Source organism: Prionailurus viverrinus, chromosome F2 (assembly GCF_022837055.1).
Source record: "Prionailurus viverrinus isolate Anna chromosome F2, UM_Priviv_1.0, whole genome shotgun sequence".
NCBI classification, from domain to species: Eukaryota; Metazoa; Chordata; class Mammalia; order Carnivora; family Felidae; genus Prionailurus; species Prionailurus viverrinus.
In genome coordinates, this window is record NC_062578.1 from 83,691,531 (window position 1) to 83,710,633 (window position 19,103).

Sequence of the window (19,103 nt, forward strand, 5' to 3'; positions counted from 1 at the left end):
AGAATTCTGCCCACATCTGTGTTAACTTCTCTCGAGTTCTTGGAGGATCTAGGTCAGGGTATGGATTCTTTGGGGTGAGAGTGGTGCTCCTGAAGCTGCAGGCTGGAGAGCCAGGAAGCCATCCTACGGTGGGAAGCCAGGACCAGGATAGGTTAGTTTCTCAGGACAAATGGGCTCCCTGTTTGGCTCATGGTACCTTGTCCCAAACTTTTGACAGTTCATCAAAGGTGGGAGATCCAAGGCAGATAATGTTGAGCCAGTCTGGTGCAGAGATGGTAATGGCAGCCTCAGAACCGGGACACTTGCTTCCCAGAGCTCCCTGCCCCAGTAGTTCCCTTTGTGAACCTGTGTAAAAAGCAGGGGCTGCAGCCCTCTGTAAGTGATACCTTGAAGCAGGAAGGCTGGGGGCAGAGAGGTTGGTGGCTGGTTGAGGTAGAACACTCCTTGTACCGACCACAGGCAGGAAGGCCAGGGACTGAGAGTTCCTGGGGACCATCTCCCAGAGTGCATCAGAACCAGTCACCTCAGGGTTGTTTCGAGAGGCTGTGTGCAGTCAGGCGTCTCCCACCAGAGAGCAGACCTTTTTGTTGTTGCCAGGTGGCTTCTTGGTGGGTTCTGCACTTGTCTCTAGCATGAACCTTGCCCACAGGTCTTGCTTTCCCGGTCTCCACTGGCCTCTTGACCACCCACCACACCTAGGCAGTGAACCTAGCAGGGCTAGGCCTTGGTAATGGGTAGAACATACAGGAGGCTGGGGTTTCCTCTTTAACGAGAGAGGGCTAGGCTTGGTCACCTGATCTGTAGAATAACCTGCCTGCCACTGCTTTCCCCTTCTGGATAAAGTGGTCTGGATCCTTGGCCAAGAAGTGGCCCCAGGGAGGCTTTGTTCTACTCGCAAGCACCCGGGAACCCCTTATCCCAGTTAGAGTGGACGCAGCTTGCGTTCAGTGTGCTGAACTAAAGGGGCTCTAACCAATAAGCATCTTTCTTGGTCATCACGTGGCTTCTCTGCCATTCTCTGTAAAGGAAAGGACCTGTTCTTTTGTTGGTGGCAGTGCCTTGAGGAATTACTAGAGAGCTTTCCCCTGAAAATTGCTGTAGTTTATTAATCTTCGAAATGGGTTCCTAAGCCTCCCCTTGCCTCGGATCTGAAGCTTCGGGGTCATGGTTCCAGGCTGCCACCCAGTGGCAGCGCTCCCGGCTTCCGGCACGGAGTTTACAGTTCCTTAGGGAGACTAACTACAGAGACGAGGAGTCCGTTTCCCAGAGCGGCCCCAGGGTACCTCCGGTTTCGGACGCGGGGTGGGGAGGTCACTTCCGGTTGGGTTGCCGTGCTGCAGCGGGTGCGGCTATTGGGGCCTGGCCCGGCGGCGGCTCCTCTGCGGTGCTGAGGTGAGTGTGGCTGGGTGGGGGCGGCGGTGACCGCGAGGTCTCCCGGGCGCGGGGTGCCAGCCCTTCCCTGTAGCAACGCGATGCTCGGGCCGGGGCCCACCCCGCTGTCGACGACCTCTCCCGCCCGGCGTCCCTCGGGCAGGCTCCCTCCCCACTCTCGGAGTCCTCACGAAAAGCCCTGTTCCTGCTCCGGCGTTTTCCGATGGGTCCCAAACCCCGACTGGTGTCCTCCCCAAACCTGGCGTCCCGCTCTCCGATCGCCCTGGCCGGGAGTCCTTCCTTGCCGGGCCCCTGCCCCGCCCGAGACTCCCCTTCCCGGGTTTTATGACTCCGGGAGCCTCGGCGTCTCTCCACCGCATTCCTCTTCCCAGGTCGCCCTAGAGGGCTGCGTCCCGGGATGCCCGGGACTCTCATGGCCTGGTGACTCGAGGCCCTCTCCTTGCCAGCTCCTCTCCACCCCGCAGACGGTAAGCCAGCTCTCCCAAATAAACCCCGCTACCATAGCCCCCGGCTTGAGCCAAGTCTTTCCCTCGCATGTGGGTCCAGGTTGTATTCCCCACTCCTCCCCAGCTCTCCACCCCCCCACCCCCCACCCCCACCCCCACCCCCGCTTCTCCACTGAGTCGTCCTGTTCCCTGTCCCTAGCCCCATCTCTCTCCTCACCGGGTCTCTAGCTTGGGTCAGTTAATGCCAAAACACACTCTTTCTCCTCGGCTCTTGTCCTTCCCATTTACCATCCCCCTTCCCGTGCCCCTCGCTTCCCTCTTGCCTTTAGCAATTCCCCGAAATGCCTGCCCCACCGATATACCTTCCTAACCATCCTCTTTTGCCTCTGGCGCTCCAAGGCCTTCTCTTAACAGCCACGTTTTTGTTTTGTTTTTAATTTTTTTAATGTTTGTTTTATCTTTGAGAGAGAGAGAGACAGACAGACAGAGCGTGAGTGTGGGAGGGGCAGAGAGAGGGAGACACAGAATCCGAAGCAGGCTCGGAGCAGCCCCGATGGGGGCTGGAACCCACAGACTGCGAGATCATGACCTGAGCTGAAGTCGGACGCCCAACTGACTGAACCACTCAGGCTCCCCTAGCAGCCACGTTTTTATGTGTCTTAGAGGCCTCTCTTCAAGGTCAGGAACTGAAGACATTTTAAAAAAATGTATTTTAAAAAATACACCATGTTTTTGTGCTTTGAAAACATTAAAAAAAATCTTTTTTAGAGAAAACTTAAAAATATGGAGAATAGATTAGCAAACACTAGTGACTGGGTTTGCCACGTGTATTTCAAGCTTTCAATTTTTAAAAAATACATCATTGATTTGTTTTAAACAATCTCTATGCCTCATGTGAGGCTTGAACTTGTGTCCCCAAGGTTAAGGAAGTAGCATACTATAGGGACTGAGCCAGCCAGGCGTCCCCCCCTCCTTTTTTTTTTTAAAGTAGACTCCATGAGAGTCTTGAACTGGGGCTTGAACTCATGACCCTGAGAGGTTAAGAGTTGCATGCTCTACTGACTGAGCCAGCCAGGCGCTCCTAGTTTTTGTTTTTATTTTTTTAAGAAAGCTGTTGAAGTGAAATTGCCCTTAGAGGCAGGGTCCCCAGTCCCATTTGCTTCCCTGAGCAACCCTTAGTTTGGACATAGTTTCAGCAGTTTTTTATTTTGTTTTAGTTTTATGGAGGTGCAATTGACAAACAGGAATTGTGGAAGTTGTAAGTGTACACTTGATGTTTTGATACAGGTGTACATTGTGAGATAATCACATCCAGCACCTCACACAGGCACCATTTGCTGTTTTTGTTTTCTTTTTTTCGTTTTGAGGGAGAGTGAGCACTAGGAGGGGAGGGGCGGAGAGAGAGGCAGAGAGAATCACAAGCATGTTCCTTGCTGTCAGCACAGAGCCCGATGCAGGTCTCAATCTTAGCAGTGAGATCGTGACTGGAGCTGATATCGAGTCAGATGCTTAACCTACTGAGCCACCCAGGTGCCCTTTTTTTGTTTATTCTGTGGTGAGGATATTTAAGATCTACCCTCTGAGCAAGTTTCAGAGTTACAGTAATGTTAACTGTAGTCACAGTGCTGTATGTTATATCTCCAGAACTTACTCATGTAGCGCAACTGAAAGTTTGTACTCTGATGGATATGTCTCCATTTTTCCCAACCCCCAAACCCTGGCAGCCAAACCATTCTACTCTCTGCTTCTATGATTTGGGCCCTTAGATACCACACGTTAGTGAGATCATGTAGTATTTGTCTCTCTGTGTCTGGTTTATTTCACTTAGCATGATATTTTCCAGGTTTACCCATGTTGTAGCAAATGGCAAGATTTCATTCTTTGTGGCTGAGTCACATTCCATTGTGTATATGTACCACATCTTGTATCCCTACATCTATCGTTGGACACTTAGGTTGTTTCCTTGTCTTGCCTATTTATTGTGAATAATGCTGCAGTGACCATGGGAGTGCAGATCTCTCTTTCAGGGAGTGATTTCATTTCCTTTGGATAATATAACAAGATGTGGGATTGGTGGATCATGTGCTAGTTCTATTTTCAATTTTTTGAAGCGCCTCTGCATTGTTTTCCGTAATGGCTGCCCCAATTTACGTTCTCACCAACAGTGCACAAGGGCTCCCTTTTCTCCGTATCCTCACCAGCACTTATCTTTTGCTTTTTGATAATGCTCATTGTGACGGGTGTGAGGTGATAACTCATTGTGGTTTTATTTGCAGTTCTCTAGTGATGTTGAGAACTTTTTCATGTACCTGTTGGTCATTTGTATGCTTTGAGGGAGAAATTTAGGTTCTTGGCCCATTTTAAGTTGGGTTTTTGGTTTTTAACCTGTGGAGTTGTGTGAGGTCTTTATATATTTTAGATCTTGATTCCTTATCAGATACATGGTTTGTAAATATTTTCTCCCATTCCTTAGGTGCCTTTTCACTCTGTTGATTATTATTTTGCTGTCGACACATTTTCTTATACCTTTACATTCCCACTAGAGTTTTTGTGTTTAAAAGTCTGCATACCGTACATTATGTACTATTGATATCCTGGACTTAACAGTTTCATTCAACCTTATAGCTTTGTATTGCCTCTGACATTGATGTGGTTCATTTCTTTCAATCGCTGTGACCGTGACTATTCCCTGATAGTAGATACTGAAGTTTCTGATTTTGGGGTGTTTTTTTGTTTGTTTGTTTTGGTACACACAGCCACATGGTAACATTCTTGTGTATCTTGTTGTGTGCATTAGCAAGAGTTTTTATAGGGCACATACCTAGAATTAGGTTTCCTGACTGAATTTACAGGGTTTCAGCTCTTCCAGGTGGTGCCAGGTGGATTTCCAGAGTGACTGTACCAGTTTATACTCCCGCAGGACCCTGAGGATCTCATTGTTCTTTATGTCTTCAACATTTGATATTGCGAAGCATTTTACATTTTTCCCAAACTGTGGGGAGAGAAGTCTTGAATTTGCCTTTCTCCAATTCTCAATGACGTTGAAGATTGTTTCAAATGTTTATTGGACTCTTTGATTTCATCATCTGTGACTTACCAAGTCATTCTGTGTTTAGTTTCTTAAATGAATGGTCTTGTCCTGTGTGTGTGTGTGTGTGTGTGTGTGTGTGTGTGTGTGTTTTAAGATATATTCCGTGTATCTTTTCTTATGTATTATGTCTGCAAATATCTTTCACTCTGCATCTTGTCTTTTAATTTTGTGTTTTGTACAGAAAAATTTTTGGAGTAAAATTAAGCAACTTCTCCTCTATGGACTGTATTTTGTGTATTTTCCTAGAATAGCTGTAATTTGAAAAAAAAATATTTGGGTCTTCTATGTGCTTAAAGTATATTTTTGTTGGCCTTAGGAGGCAGGGATTGAATTTTATTTTCCTAAGGAAAATCAGTTGTGTTGGTACCATTATGAATAGCATGTCATTAACATATGCATGGGTCTGTTCCTTATCTTCTTTACTTTGCTTACACTTTGCTTTTATTACCATAGCCTTACAGTAAGTCTTGATAGGTGGGAGGGCATGCCTCTGCCTACCTTAGTTCTTTTTTGGCATTGTCTTAGTTAATCGTGGATCATTATTTTGATATTTAGTCATTTTTGTCAGATTTCGTGTTATGTCCTGTTGCAATTTTGATTGCACAGAATTAATAGGTTTATTTGAGCAGAGTTGACATTTTTATGATATCGAATCCTCCTATTTGTGAATACTGTCTGTTTCTCTGTAGGTCTTTTTGATGTCCTTCAGTGAAGTTTTACCATTTTGTCCCTGGCATTATGGACAACACTTGATGGCCATTGTTGAATGTATGGTATGTAGAGTTGTGTCCCTCATTTCATTTCATTTCATTTCATTTCATTTCATTTCATTTCATTTCATAGAGAGCGTCAGTAGGGGAGAGGGGCTAGGGGCAGAGAGAGAGAGAGAGAGAGAGAGAGAGAGAGAGAATATCTTAAGCAGGGTCCATACTCAGTGTGGAGCCTGACACAGGGCTTGATCCCACAACCCTCGAATCATGACAGCCCAAATCAAGAGTTGGGCGGTTAACTGACTGAGCCACCGAGGTGCCCCCCTCCCTGACTTTTTTGTTTTTAATAGTATTTCTTTTTCTATCTTTTCTGCTGCCTCCCCCTCATTGGACTTGCCAGATATTTGTTATTAGCATTCTAAAGGACCAGTGTTATTTTCTGTTTCTTTATTTTATGTATTTTAAAATGTTTACTTATTTTGAGAGAGAGAGAGAGAGAGCACACACAAGGGGGGTGCAGGGCAGAGAGAGGAGAGAGAGAAAGAATCCCAAGCAAGCTCCCACACTGTCAGTGTGGAGTTCATCTCGGGCTCAGTCTCACAAACTGTGAGGTCAGGTCATGACTCGAGCTGAAATCAAATCAGACGCTTAACCAGGTGAGCTACCCAGGTGCCCCAGATATTATTTTGTTTCTTTAAATTAAGTGGTGTTCTTTTTTTTTTTTTTTTTTTTAATCTTTCCTTGAATCCACTTTTCTCAGTCTGTGTCTAATTTCTTATTGAATGTTTAGATAGTTTATTTCAGTCTCTCTTATGCTAAAATAAGTGCATTAAGAATGCACATTTTTCGGGGCATCTGTGTGGCTCAGTTGGTTAAATGTCTGATTATTGGATTCAGCTCGGGTCATGATCTCTTGCTCTTGTTTGGTGAGTTTGAGCCCCTCGTTGGGCTCTGCACTGATGGTGCGGAGCTTGCTTGGGATTCTCTGTCTCCCTCTCTCTCTGTGTCCCTCCCCTGCTCGCGCTCTCTCTCTCCAAATAAATAAACATTAAAACAAAATTTTTAAAGAATGTATATTTTTTTGTTAGGTGGCCTTTGTTTCCATTTTTATGGTTTTCTGGAAAGGGGTACTTGTTTTTAGCATATATTTCCAGCATAACAGCGGTCTGGTGAGAGAATGTTTTCCCAAATGTGTCAGCCTTTGGAAGTTGTTGAAACTTTCATTGTTGCCTGGTTCATGATGTTATTTTAGTAGTTTTGAATGTGCATCTTGGAAAGTGTCTATTCTCTATGTTTTAAGTGGCTGTTCTCTACTCAGTCCTCCTGCTTCTGAGGGGTATGTGTTAGAATCTCTCATTCCAGTGGAGCTTTGCCAGGTTCCTCTTTGCTGCTTCAGTTAGAGCATTGGCTTTCTACATTTGGATTTTGTTGGTAGATACATACATGTCTGTAATTATGTCTTCTTGGTGGATTTTCCTTTTATTAACGTGGATTGTTATTTTTGTTCTTATAATTTTTGCTTTCAGTTCTGTTTTAATTGGTTTAAATAAATGCTGATCCACACATAGCAATGCATATTAAAAGCCCACAAATATCATGAATGAGGGGAAGAAGTCAAGAGTATAGACAGCTTATATTTCCTTTGATAAAAAACTCACCAGAGGCATAGCTGATCTGTGGTGGTGGCATTCAGGGTAGAGCTTCACTCTTGGGTGTTCAGGGAGGAAGCAGTGCCTGCAGGGGCAGGAGGGCTGACGTTGGTGCTGGTTCTGTGGGTGTGGGCCCTTGTGATTGCCCCTGGAGCTGTGTGTTCAGGATTTCTCAACTCTTCTTCATAAATGTCATATTTCAATAAAGAGCTTTAAAGGCAAAGAAAAGGTATATATCTTCTACAGCTTTATTTTAATTAGTGTTTGTTTAATCTGTCTTATATTCAGCCTTTGTGTTACTTTATTTTAGGTTATGTAGATGCGTTGTGTGCATCTGTTGGAGAGTCTTGTGCTTCTAGTAGGTGAGTTTAATTGTTTTATTTCTTATCATTACTCATCCACTGAATTGTTTCGACTACTGTTGTATTTTTTGCCGTCTGTACTTTGACTTTGTTCTATGCCTTCCGTTGATTTTCTTTTTCTTTTTCTCCTCAATACTTAACGAGTTGTCTTTACTCTTTCATGTAAAGTGAATGGGTATCTCCGTCTTTCTCCTGAATGAGACAGCTTGGCGTGTCAGGGACGTTGAGGGGAGCAGATGACCCGAGGAGTTGTGCACGTGTCTGTGTACTGGGTGCCAGGTTGGGCAGGGTAGCCCCAGGCAGGGAGCAGAGTCAGCCTGGGAGGCCAGCTGTGCCCTGATGGGGATGAACATGGTCCTCAAGGTGCCCACAGGAGAGGCCAGGCTGGGCCTCCACGTGTTCCTTTCTCTTCCCTCAGCACCAGTGTGGCTTACTGCTGACTTCCTCCCCTTGGAAGCCCAGGGTACCAGGCGATGGCAACTTTGCACCTGTCTGCCCTGCCCCAGGTGAGCATCCGTTTTCCCTGGGAGGTGTGAAGTCTCCACACAGGGCTTTCCCGCTTCTGCTGCCTCAGCAGGCACTGTGAGGCATGTCTGGTCTGGGGCGTTGAGCAGAGGAGGAGTGACCCTGGGATTCCCCCGGCCTTCCTTAGTTAGCTGGCTTAGCAGCCAAGGGCCCGGGCCACTCCCCTGGGTCATGCTGGGGGATCATTCCTGTAGCTGCCCCTGTGCTGCTGCTCCTAGAGTGCTTCTGCGGCACCTGCCCCCAGGGCCCACACTGAGTCGCACCTGGGCCTGCAGCAGCCCTTGTCATTCCAGGCTGAGGTGACCTTTGAGGACGTGGCCGTGCTATTCTCCCGGGAGGAGTGGGGCCGTCTGGGCCCTACTCAGAGGGGCCTCTACAGGGACGTGATGCTGGAGACCTACAGGAATCTGGTCTCCCTGGGTAAGGCCCCTCACTAGGATGCAGCTCAGGGAACAGCCCCGGGAACTGAGGGCTCAGCAGGGGTTGGGCTGGGGGCCTCTTCCCCCTGGTCCTGGGCAGGCCTGGTCTGCTAGAGGAGGGGCCAGGCAGGGCTGGGTCTGTGCTTCTGTCATCTGACTCTGAGCTCCCAGATAAGAGCGCCTCCTGCTCCAGACCCGAGACAGGTCCCTCCCCAGAGGGATTGTGTACCTTCCAAGAGGAGAGAGCCCTCTGCACTTTTGTTCCCTGTGTTCAATTTGCCTCTTTACGACTGCCCCCAGCCCTCCAGAGTGTCCAGACTCCCCATCACCCCACTTTGCCTGTGCTTCTCTTCCTGCCACAGGAAGGAGATGTGAGATCATGCTCAGTACAGCCCTGTTCCTTGGCACCAACCCCAGGCCCTGTTTTCTTCTTAGGAGCTGGACGTGCAGGTCCCAAGCCTGGGGTGATCACACAGTTGGAGCGAGGGGATGAACCATGGGTCCTGGATGCACAGGGTGCCAAAGGGAAAGGGCGATCGAGAGTCAGTGTCTCAGGTGCGTGAAGGGGGCTCTTCCCCAACAGCTGCTGAACAGGCATCTGTTGGAGTCCAGGGTGTATGGTTAATGGTTCCGGAATTGAGAACAAGGTGCATTGGGGCAGCATTATTCTGAGTACCTCATTGTGGTAATTCTTGAGCTGAATCTTCTAGGAGGGTGAGAGGGGGCATTGTTGGCAGAGGAGAAGAGGGAAGGGCATTTGGGTATGCTGTGAGGGAAGGCTGGGTCCATGGGACCTCATGGAGCCCTGCCCTCCAGAGCTCACGCCTTGTGAGGAGGGTCAGGCAGGGCCATAGTATGGAGACCATCGCTTCATTCTCCTTTACTAAAATTGCCACTTGGCAATCACGGACCATTACAAGAAAGAGAGAATATGTCATCACCCAGATACCAGTGTGTTCCTACTCTCCCCTTTCTCGTGCTGTTTCACGCCCATACGAATGTTGCTTCTTGACAGGGATGCAGTGCTCCCAAGTGTACTGCTGTCACCTCCTTTTTCACTCAATGAGTGTCCATCTTTTTTTTTTTTTATTAAAAAAAAAATTTTTTTTTAATGTTTATTTATTTTTGAGACAGAGAGAGACAGAGCATGAATGGGGGGGGGGGGGGGGCAGAGAGAGAGGGAGACACAGAATCAGAAGCAGGCTCCAGGCTCTGAGCCATCAGCCCAGAGCCTGACGCGGGGCTCGAACTCACGAACCGTGAGATTGTGACCTGAGCTGAAGTCGGATGCTCAACCGGCTGAGCCACCCAGGCGCCCCAATGAGTGTCCGTCTTTATGCACAAGTCAGTCACTGGTTTTGTTGGAAGTGCCAGTGGAAAGGGTGCTCTGTAGTTTCATTGCCATGAACAACTCTGATAAGCGTTATTTTGCACGTCTTGGTGATGTCCTAAGAAGCAACTCTTGGTTCAAAGGACTTGAATTTCTCTTTTGTAAATTTGTTTATTCAAATATAAATACTTCTAGAACCAGGGTAAATCTTGTTTATAACTCAGTGAATTTTTATAAAAATCCTCTTCCAGATCAAGAGGTAGAACTTTTCTAGTTCCCTGGGAGCCCACTGGGCCTCCTGTCATTTCCCACTGCTCCTCACAGGACCCTTCTCTCTGACTCCTGGGGACGGCACTCTGCCCCTCAGCTCTGTGTCTTGTCTCACGCATCTGAACGTTGTGAGGGCTGCTGTGGTGGACTCAGTTTGTTCTCTTTCGTTGCCACATGATGTTCTGCCGTGTGAATCTACCACAAATTATTTTCCTTTTTTTTTTTTAATTTATTTTGAGAGAGAGAGAGCAGGGGAGGGGCAGAAAGAGTGGGAGAGAGAGAATCCCAAGTAGGCTCCACACTGATGTGGGGCTCGAATCCACGAACTGTGAGATCATGACCTGAGCTGAAGTCAAGAGTTGGATGCTTAACCGACAGCCACCCAGGCACTCCAAGATATTTTCCATTCTTGTTGACATTTGGTTGTCCCCGTTTTGGGGTCGTTGTGGATGTTTCTCTTGGTTCACAGAAAGTACCTTTCTGGTGGTATGTTTCTGCAAGGGGAGTTGGTGTATGAATGTCTGGTCAAGGCAGGAAGGAGAGGAGGCTTGAGGGTATCAGGAACCATTCTGTGTGGCACCTTGAGTTTAAGGGGCTGGTAATTGCCTCTCAGGCCCCTGAGGAAAGACACAGGAATGGGTATAGCCTGCGAGGAGGAGCTCAGGGACACCAAGGCCCATGGTTGGCACGAGGTTGGCCTTCTGATGTCCTGAGGAGGCACCTGGTTTTCCTACCCTGAATTTTGGGGTGAATTAGCTGTTGTTAAGTGGCCTCAGACTCCCTTCTTTGTCAGATGTCCTCTGTGACTCTCAGGGCCCCCTGGTCTCCGTGGTGGCATGAAGCTTCCGTGTCCTGTCCCTTTGTAATGAGGACCTGCGCCCTATAGCCGCACTTAGGAAGGTTTTGTGGGCAGAAGGCGGGCAGGAAGAATTCGTCAGGCCTGGTTTAAATACTTGCACTGCCACATGACTGCAGCCTTGGGTGAGTTCTTTAAGCCTCTGAGCTACCGGCTCTCCTCTCTGCAAGGCGTTGTAACCCTGGAGGTGGTGGAATCGGTACGGCACCGATGGTTGGCAGCATCTTCGTACCTTCCTTCTGAAGGCAGAACAGGTGGTCCAGAGATGTGTTTGTTGTTTCAGCTCGTGGGACCAGGACTGAGTACAGTGAGTTGTCTTCAGGAGAAATGCTTGATGGGGAAGAACTGGATCGACTCCAGAGTGCTGTTTCCCAGGGACCTGAGCCTGGAGAGGCCCGTGCGTGTGTCCGGGAGCCAGAGGACAGCCTGGACGAGCCTGTGGAACAGAGATGCCTGAGGCCAGTCACATGGACTAATGAGGAGAGCATCCAGGAGTCTGCACGGAGCCTCAGCTTCCAGTCAAGCCCGATCTCTGACCAGAGACCTCACAAATGTGATATATGTGAACAAAGTTTTGAACAGAGATCATACCTCAATAACCATAAGCGTGTACACAGGACAAAAAAGATAAATGTAGTCCATGATTCTGGGGAATTCTTCAGTGCAAATCTGGCTAAAGAAGCTCAGATAATTCCTCTTGGGAAAAAATTGCATCATTGTGGTTACTGTGGGAAAGCCTTCAGGTACAGTGCTAACCTCGTCAAGCACCAGCGGCTTCATAGCGAAGAAAAGCCCTACAAGTGTGAAGAGTGTGGGAAAGCCTTCGGCCAGAGCTGCGAGTTCATCAGTCACCGAAGGATGCATTCAGGGGAGATCCCCTACCGGTGTGGTGAGTGCGGGAAGACATTCAACCAAAGGCCCAACCTCATGAAGCATCAGAGGATTCACACCGGGGAGAAGCCCTACAAGTGTGGTGATTGCGGGAAACACTTCAGTGCCTATTCTTCCCTTATTTACCACCAGAGAATCCACACTGGAGAGAAACCCTATAAGTGCAATGACTGTGGGAAAGCCTTCAGTGATGGCTCAATCCTCATCCGGCATCGTCGGACTCACACTGGAGAGAAGCCATTTGAGTGCAAAGAATGTGGCAAAGGCTTTACCCAAAGTTCTAACCTTATCCAACATCAAAGAATTCACACTGGGGAGAAACCCTATAAATGCAATGAATGTGAGAAAGCCTTCATCCAAAAAACCAAACTGGTTGAACATCAGAGAAGCCACACTGGAGAGAAGCCCTATGAGTGTAACGACTGTGGCAAAGTCTTCAGCCAAAGCACACACCTTATTCAGCATCAGAGGATCCACACGGGAGAGAAGCCGTACAAGTGCAGTGAGTGTGGGAAGGCCTTCCACAACAGTTCCAGACTCATCCACCACCAAAGGTCACACCACGGAGAGAAGCCGTACAAATGCAGCGATTGCAAGAAAGCCTTTAGCCAGGGTACTTACCTCATCCAGCACCGGAGGATCCACACGGGGGAGAAGCCCTACAAGTGCAGCAAGTGTGGGAAAGCCTTCCGGCACAGTTCCAACATGTGCCAGCATCAGAGGATTCACCTCCGGGAGGACTTTGCGAGGTGACCGTGGACGAGGGCCCGTGAGTTCTGCTGTGCACTTCTCCATATGACCCACCCCACCCCTCTATTTATTGTCCGTACAGTGTTGTCACGGATGAAGGGCATTTCTAATTAAAAACAGACGCAACTCTTTCCTTAATCCCGAAGCCGTGCATGTTCATTTTAGAGAAATTGAGAGAGAGGTAGGCAAAAAGAAGTTCTTGTGATTCCCCCCGTTTAGAAAATGAATCCATTACTGCTGATTTAGCATAAGCTTCCTTTCACGCAGTTCAGCGCGTGGTCAAAAGAAAACACCGCGTGCTTGTCAATGCAGCACAGAGGGTCTTCCTTTGTTATTTCCTCGACCCTAGAAAAGTCCCACTGGAAAAATTCTACATATTTATATATTGTAATTTAAAAAGATTAGCGTAATGTTCATGCTTTTCCGTGTATCTTAATAGAGGTGATATGGTGGTAAAATACACATAACCTGAAACTTACCATTTTTACCGTTTTTAGGTGTACAGCTCAGTGGCATTAAATACACTCACAATGTTGTATGACCATCCCCACTATTTCCAGAACTCTTATGATCTGAAACAGAAACTCTGTACGCATTAAATAATAACTCTCCCTTTCTCTCGGCTGCTGACAGTCTGTTCTATTTTCTGTCTGAATTTGCCTATTCTGGCTTCTTCAGGTATGGAGTCATATAGTAGCTGCCCTTTATATCTAGCTTATTTAGCTTTGCATAATGTCCTCAAGATTTATCCATGTTGTAACCTGTATCAGAATGTCATTTTTTTATGCCTGAAAAATATGACCTTGATTTGTAGATGCCATGTTTTATTTATCCATTCATCTCTTAATGGGCACTTGGGTGTTGTATACAAGTATTTTTTGGATCCTTTCAGTACTTTGGGGTATAATCCTGGGAGTGCAATTGCTGGATCATATGGTAATTCCACGTTTAGCTTTTTGAGGAGCGGCCAGACTTTTCCACACAGTGGCTGTACCGTTTTATAGTCCCACCAGCAATGAATAGAAGGTTCTGATTTCTCCACATCCTTGCCAACATTTGTTATTTTCCATTTTTTAAAGGTTGATATATTTATTTCTGTACACGACATGGGTCTTGAACTCACAACCCTGAGATCAAGAGTCGCATGCTCTTCTGACTGAGCCAGCCAGACACCCCAATTTTTCCATTTTTAAAAATATCTATACTAATGAGTGTGAAGTGGTATCTCATTGTGGTTTTGGTTTGCATTTCCCTGATGACTAATGATGTTGAACATCTTTTCAGGCACTTATTGGCCATTTGTATATCATCTTTGGAGAAATGTCTGTCCTAGTCCTTTGCCAACTTTTGAATTGGGTTCTTTCTTATTGTTGAGGTGTAGGAGTTCTATGTTTTGCGTAGTAATCCCTTATCAGGTATATGATTTGGAAATATTTACTCTAATTCTGTGAGTTCTGTCTATTGTTATTAGTGTCCTTTGTTGCACAAAAGTTTTTAATTTTTATGAAGTTCAGTGTATTTTTTTCTTTTGTTGCCTGTGCTTTGTGTGTCCTACTCAAGAAATTGCTAAGTCCGAGCTTAGGAAGATTTGCCCCTCTGTTTTTTTCTGAAGTTTGTAGTTTTAGGTCTTTGATCCATTTTAAGCTAATTTTTTAATATGGTATAAGGTAAGAGTCCAAATTCCTTCTTTTGGAAGTAGATCTCCAATTTTCCCTACAACATTGTTTTTAAAAGTTTATTCATATATTTTTGAGAGCAAGAGTACAGGTTGTGGAGTGGCAAAGGGAAGGGGAGAGAGAATCCTAAGCAGGCTCTGTGTGTCAGCGCAGAGTCTAATGTGGGGCTTGAACCCACAAACTGTGAGATCATGACCAAAACCAAGAGTCAGGTGCTTAACCGACTGAGCCACCTAGGCGCCCCATCCTACAACATTTTTTGAAAAGACTTGGCTTTCCTTATTGAATGGTGTATAGGCATACCTCAGAGATCTTGAGGGCTCAGTTCCAGACCACTGTGATAAAGCACATATGTCCGTAAAGCAAGTGAAATCAATTTGTGGTTTCCCATTTCATATGAAAGTTACATTTACAGGACAGCGTATTAAGTGTGCAATAGCATGTCTAAAAAACCAGTGTGCATACCTTGAACAGTTTATTTCAAACAAATGGTAGTCATCATGTGAATCATAATCACCGGTCACAGGTTACCATAACAAATGTAATAGTGATGAAAAAGTTTGAAGTATTGCAAAAATTACCAAAATGTGACAGACACAAAGTGAATAAATGCTGTTGGGAGAATACTGCCAATAGACTTGCTTGACATGGGATTGTCACAGATCTTCAGTTTGTAAGAAACACAATAAAGCAAAGCATGATAAAACAAGGTATGCCTGTATTGGCTCAGGCTGCCATAAAAATACCATAGAACTGGTGGCGTAAAAACCAAATTTATCAAAAACAAACCTGTCATAGTTCTGGAGACTAAGTCCAAGATCAAGGTGCTGGTTGATTTCAACCCTGGTGAGGATTTTCTTCCTGGCTTGCAAACAGCTGCCTTCTCACTGTGCTCTCACATGGTAGAGAAGGAGATCTCAGATGTCTCTTACTTCTATAAGGGCATCAGCCCTATCAGATTAGGTCCCATATTTATGACTTTATTTAAACTTTATCACCAGTTGACAGGCCCTGTCTACAAATACAGTCCCATTGGGGGTTAGAGCTTCAATGTTTAAATGGGGACGGGGGGAGGGAACACAAACAGTTCATAACAAATGGTCTGTGCCCTTATCTAAAATCAATTGATGATACGTGCAAGGGTTTATTTCTGGGTTCTGTTCAACTCATCTATATGCCTATATGCCAGCACCATACTGTTGATAACTGTGGCTTTCTAGGAAGTTTAGAATAGGAAATGAGTCCTTCAACTTGTTTGTTCTTTTTAAGTTAACTTTGACAGAGACCGTGTGAGAGGGGGAAGGGCAGAGAGAGGGAGAGAGAATCCCAAGCAGTCTCCACACTTAGTGCAGAGCCCAATGTGGGGCTTGAACCCATGAACTGTGAGATCATGACCTGAGCAGAAATCAAGAGTCTGTTGCTTAACTGATGGTGCCACCCAGGTGCCCTCTTTTTTTTTTTTTTTTTTTTTTTTAAGATTTTATTTATTAATGTTTGTTTATTTTCGAGAAACACAGAGAGAGACAGCACGAGCGGGTAGAGGCAGATAGAGACACACACAGAATCTGAAACAGGCTCCAGGCTCTGAGCTGTCAGCACAGAGCCCAATGTGGGGCTTGAACTCCTAAACAGGAGGATTGTGACCTGAGCCGAAGTCAGACACTCAACTGACTGGGCCACCCAGGCGCCCCTTAAAGATTTTATGTTTAATTGCTACACTCAACATGGGGCTCTAACTCACAATCCTGAGATCAAGAGTTGCATTCTCTCCTGAGCCAGCCAGATACCCCAACTTTGTTCTTTTTCAAGATCTTTTTGGTTATTTGGGATCCCTATATGGGATTCCATATGAGTTTTAGGGTGAGTTATTCTATCTCTGCAAAATCACAGCTTTTTAATTTTTTTTTTTTCAACGTTTATTTATTTTTGGGACAGAGAGAGACAGAGCATGAACAGGGGAGGGGCAGAGAGAGAGGGAGACACAGAATCGGAAACAGGCTCCAGGCTCCGAGCCATCAGCCCAGAGCCTGACGCGGGGCTCGAACTCACGGACCGTGAGATCGTGAGATCGTGACCTGGCTGAAGTCGGACGCTTAACCGACTGCGCCACCCAGGCGCCCCAAAATCACAGCTTTTGATAGGGATTGCGTTGGATCTGTAGATCACTTGTGTCAAGTCCTCCACTACATGAACATGGGATGTATTTTCATTTGTTTATATGTTCTTTAACTTCGTGATCTTTGCTGTTTTTCAGTGTACAAGTCTTTTGCCTCCTTGGCTAAATTTATTTCTAAGTATTTTATTTATTGTATCAATTGAAAAGTTTCCATGGGTTTTTTTTTTCGTTCTGTTAATGGGATCTATTACAATGATTTTCATGTTGACCATTCTTTCATTCTGGGAATGAACCCCACTTGGTCATAGTGTATAATCCTTTTCAATATGCTATTGAATTCATTTTGCTAGTATTTTATTGAGGATTTTTCAAAGCTTATTTATTTCTCCTGAGAGAGGCAGAGAGAGAATCCCAAGCAGGCTACACACTATCAGTGCAGAGCCCGATGTGGGGCTTGAACTCACAAACCGTGAGATCACGACCTGACCTGAAACCAAAAGTCAGATGCCCAATCGACTGACAACCCAGGTGCCCCTTATTGAGGATTTTTGAATCAATATTCATAAGGGATATTGGTCCATAGTTTTTGTCTTTGTCTCTCTGATTTTAGCATTAGGCTAACCTCATTAGGCAAGTAAAACTTCCACTTTAATTTTCGGGAAGATATTGAGGATTGGTGTTTCTTCTTTTTAAAATGTTCAGTAGAATTGACCAGTGAAGGTGCTTCTGGGTGGCTTAGTTGTTGACCATTTGACTCTTGATTTCAGCTTGGGTCAGAATCCCAGGGTTGTGGGATCAAGCTCCGCCTTAGGCCCCTGGATAAGCATGGAGTCTGCTTGAGACTCTCTCTCTCTCCCTCTGCCCCTCCCCCAGCTCAAGTGTTCTCAATCTCTCTCTCTCTTAAAAAAAAAAAAAAAAAAAAAGAGACTTGACCAGTGAAGGCATCTGTGTTGGGCTTTTCTTTGTTGGGAGGTTTTTTTGATCATTGATTCAATCTTCTTAGAGTTATAAGTCTATTAAGATTTTCTACTTCTTCATGGGTCAACGGTAGATTGTGTGTTTCTAGGGATTTGTCCATTTCATCTAGGTTATGTGTTTTGTTAGCATATAATCATTTTAGTGTTCTCATATAATAATTTCTATTTCTCTAAGTCTGGTCATAATGTCCCCACATTCATTTCTGGTTTTTATTAATTTGAATTTTTTCTATTAGCCTAAATGTTTGTCAATTTTGTTGATCTTTTTAATGAGCCAACTTTTAGTTTTTTTTTTTTCTCTATTTCCTTATTTTATAGTTCATTATTTCCACTCTGATCTTTACTATTAATTAGCCTTCTGTTAACTTGTGTTTAGTTTGCTTTTTTTTTTCTTTTTAATTTCTTAAGTTGTACAGTTAAGTTATTGAGAATTTTTTTTTTTAAATGTGTGCATTTATAGCTATAGATTTCCTTCAATGCACTGCTTTTACCACATCCTATAAGGTTTGGTATTTTGTGTTTTTTTGTTTTCATTTGTCACTATGTATTTTGTACATTCTCTTGTAATTTCTTCTTTGGCCCATTAGTTGTTTAAGAGTTTGGTTTAATTTTCCAGTTTTTCTTCTGTTATTGATTTCTAGTTTTATTCTATTGTGATTGGAAAAGATAATTTATTATTTTAATCTTTTAAAATATATTACGACTTGGGGACACCTGGGTAGCTCAGTCAGTGAAGTGTCCAACTTTGGCTCAGGTCATGATCTCACGGTTAAGTGAGTTCAGCCCTGCATAGGTCTCTCTGCTGTCAGCACAGAGCCTGCTTCAGATCCTCTGTTGCCCTCTCTCTGTTCCTCCCCCGCTTGTTCTCTCTCTCTCTTTCTCTCTCTCAAATAAATAAAACAACAACAAAAAGATTCTCTCAGGACACCTGGGTAAACATCCAGTTGGGTAAGCATCCAATTCTTGATTTCTGCTCAGGTCATGATCTCATGGTTTGTGGGTTTGAACACTGCATCAGGCTCTGCACTGAAAGCACGGAGCCTGCTTGGGATTCTCTCTCCCCCTCTCTCTGTCCCTCCCCTGCTTGTGTGTGCTCGCTCTCTCTCAAACAAACAAAATATATATATTGACTTGTTTTGTAGACTATAGTATGATCTAGAGAATGCTCCAGGTACACTTGTGAAGAATATGTATTTTGATATTGGGTGGAGTGTTCTGTAGACGTCTGTTAGGTCTAGCTGGTTTTAGTGTCCTTCAGCTTCTCTCTCTCTCTTTTTAAGTTTATTTATTTATTATATTGAAAGAGAGAGAAAGAACGGGTTGGGGAGGGGGAGAGAGAGTGGGGAGAGAATCCCAAGCAGGCTCCCCACTGTCAGTGCAGAGCCTGATGTGGGGTTTGTACCCACAAACCATGAGATTATGACCTGAGCCAAAGTTGGCTGCTTAACTAACTGAGCCACCCAGGCACCTCAGGTTTTCTTATTGATTTTCTGTTTGGTTGTATCTACTATTGAAAGTGCAGTTGGGATGCCTGGGTGGCTCAGTAGGTTAGGCATCTGACTCTTGATTTTGGATCAGGTCATGATCTCGAGGTCATGAGCTAAGAGCCCACATTGGGCTCTGCCCTAGGCATGGAGCCTGCC

The 19,103-nt window shown here is 45.3% G+C and overlaps 1 protein-coding gene across 12 annotated transcripts; it reads left to right on the forward strand.

The window, feature by feature from the left end:
• The first annotated feature begins 1,048 nt into the window (after window positions 1-1,048).
• ZNF34 (zinc finger protein 34) lies at window positions 1,049-12,829 on the forward strand. 12 transcript variants are annotated; one of them, XM_047842162.1, is made up of 8 exons: window positions 1,074-1,392; window positions 1,764-1,859; window positions 5,619-5,702; window positions 7,599-7,650; window positions 8,069-8,156; window positions 8,451-8,595; window positions 9,030-9,149; window positions 11,334-12,829. In XM_047842162.1, exons 5-8 carry the CDS (start codon window positions 8,124-8,126, stop codon window positions 12,692-12,694), a joined length of 1,659 nt encoding a protein of 552 aa, XP_047698118.1. In that variant the 5' UTR covers window positions 1,074-1,392; window positions 1,764-1,859; window positions 5,619-5,702; window positions 7,599-7,650; window positions 8,069-8,123; the 3' UTR covers window positions 12,695-12,829. The 12 variants fall into 12 exon arrangements, with proteins under 12 accessions (XP_047698117.1, XP_047698125.1, XP_047698121.1 ...); XM_047842171.1 differs by having other exon boundaries at window positions 1,080-1,392; window positions 8,469-8,595; XM_047842163.1 differs by lacking the exon at window positions 5,619-5,702.
• The last annotated feature ends 6,274 nt before the right edge of the window (window positions 12,830-19,103 follow it).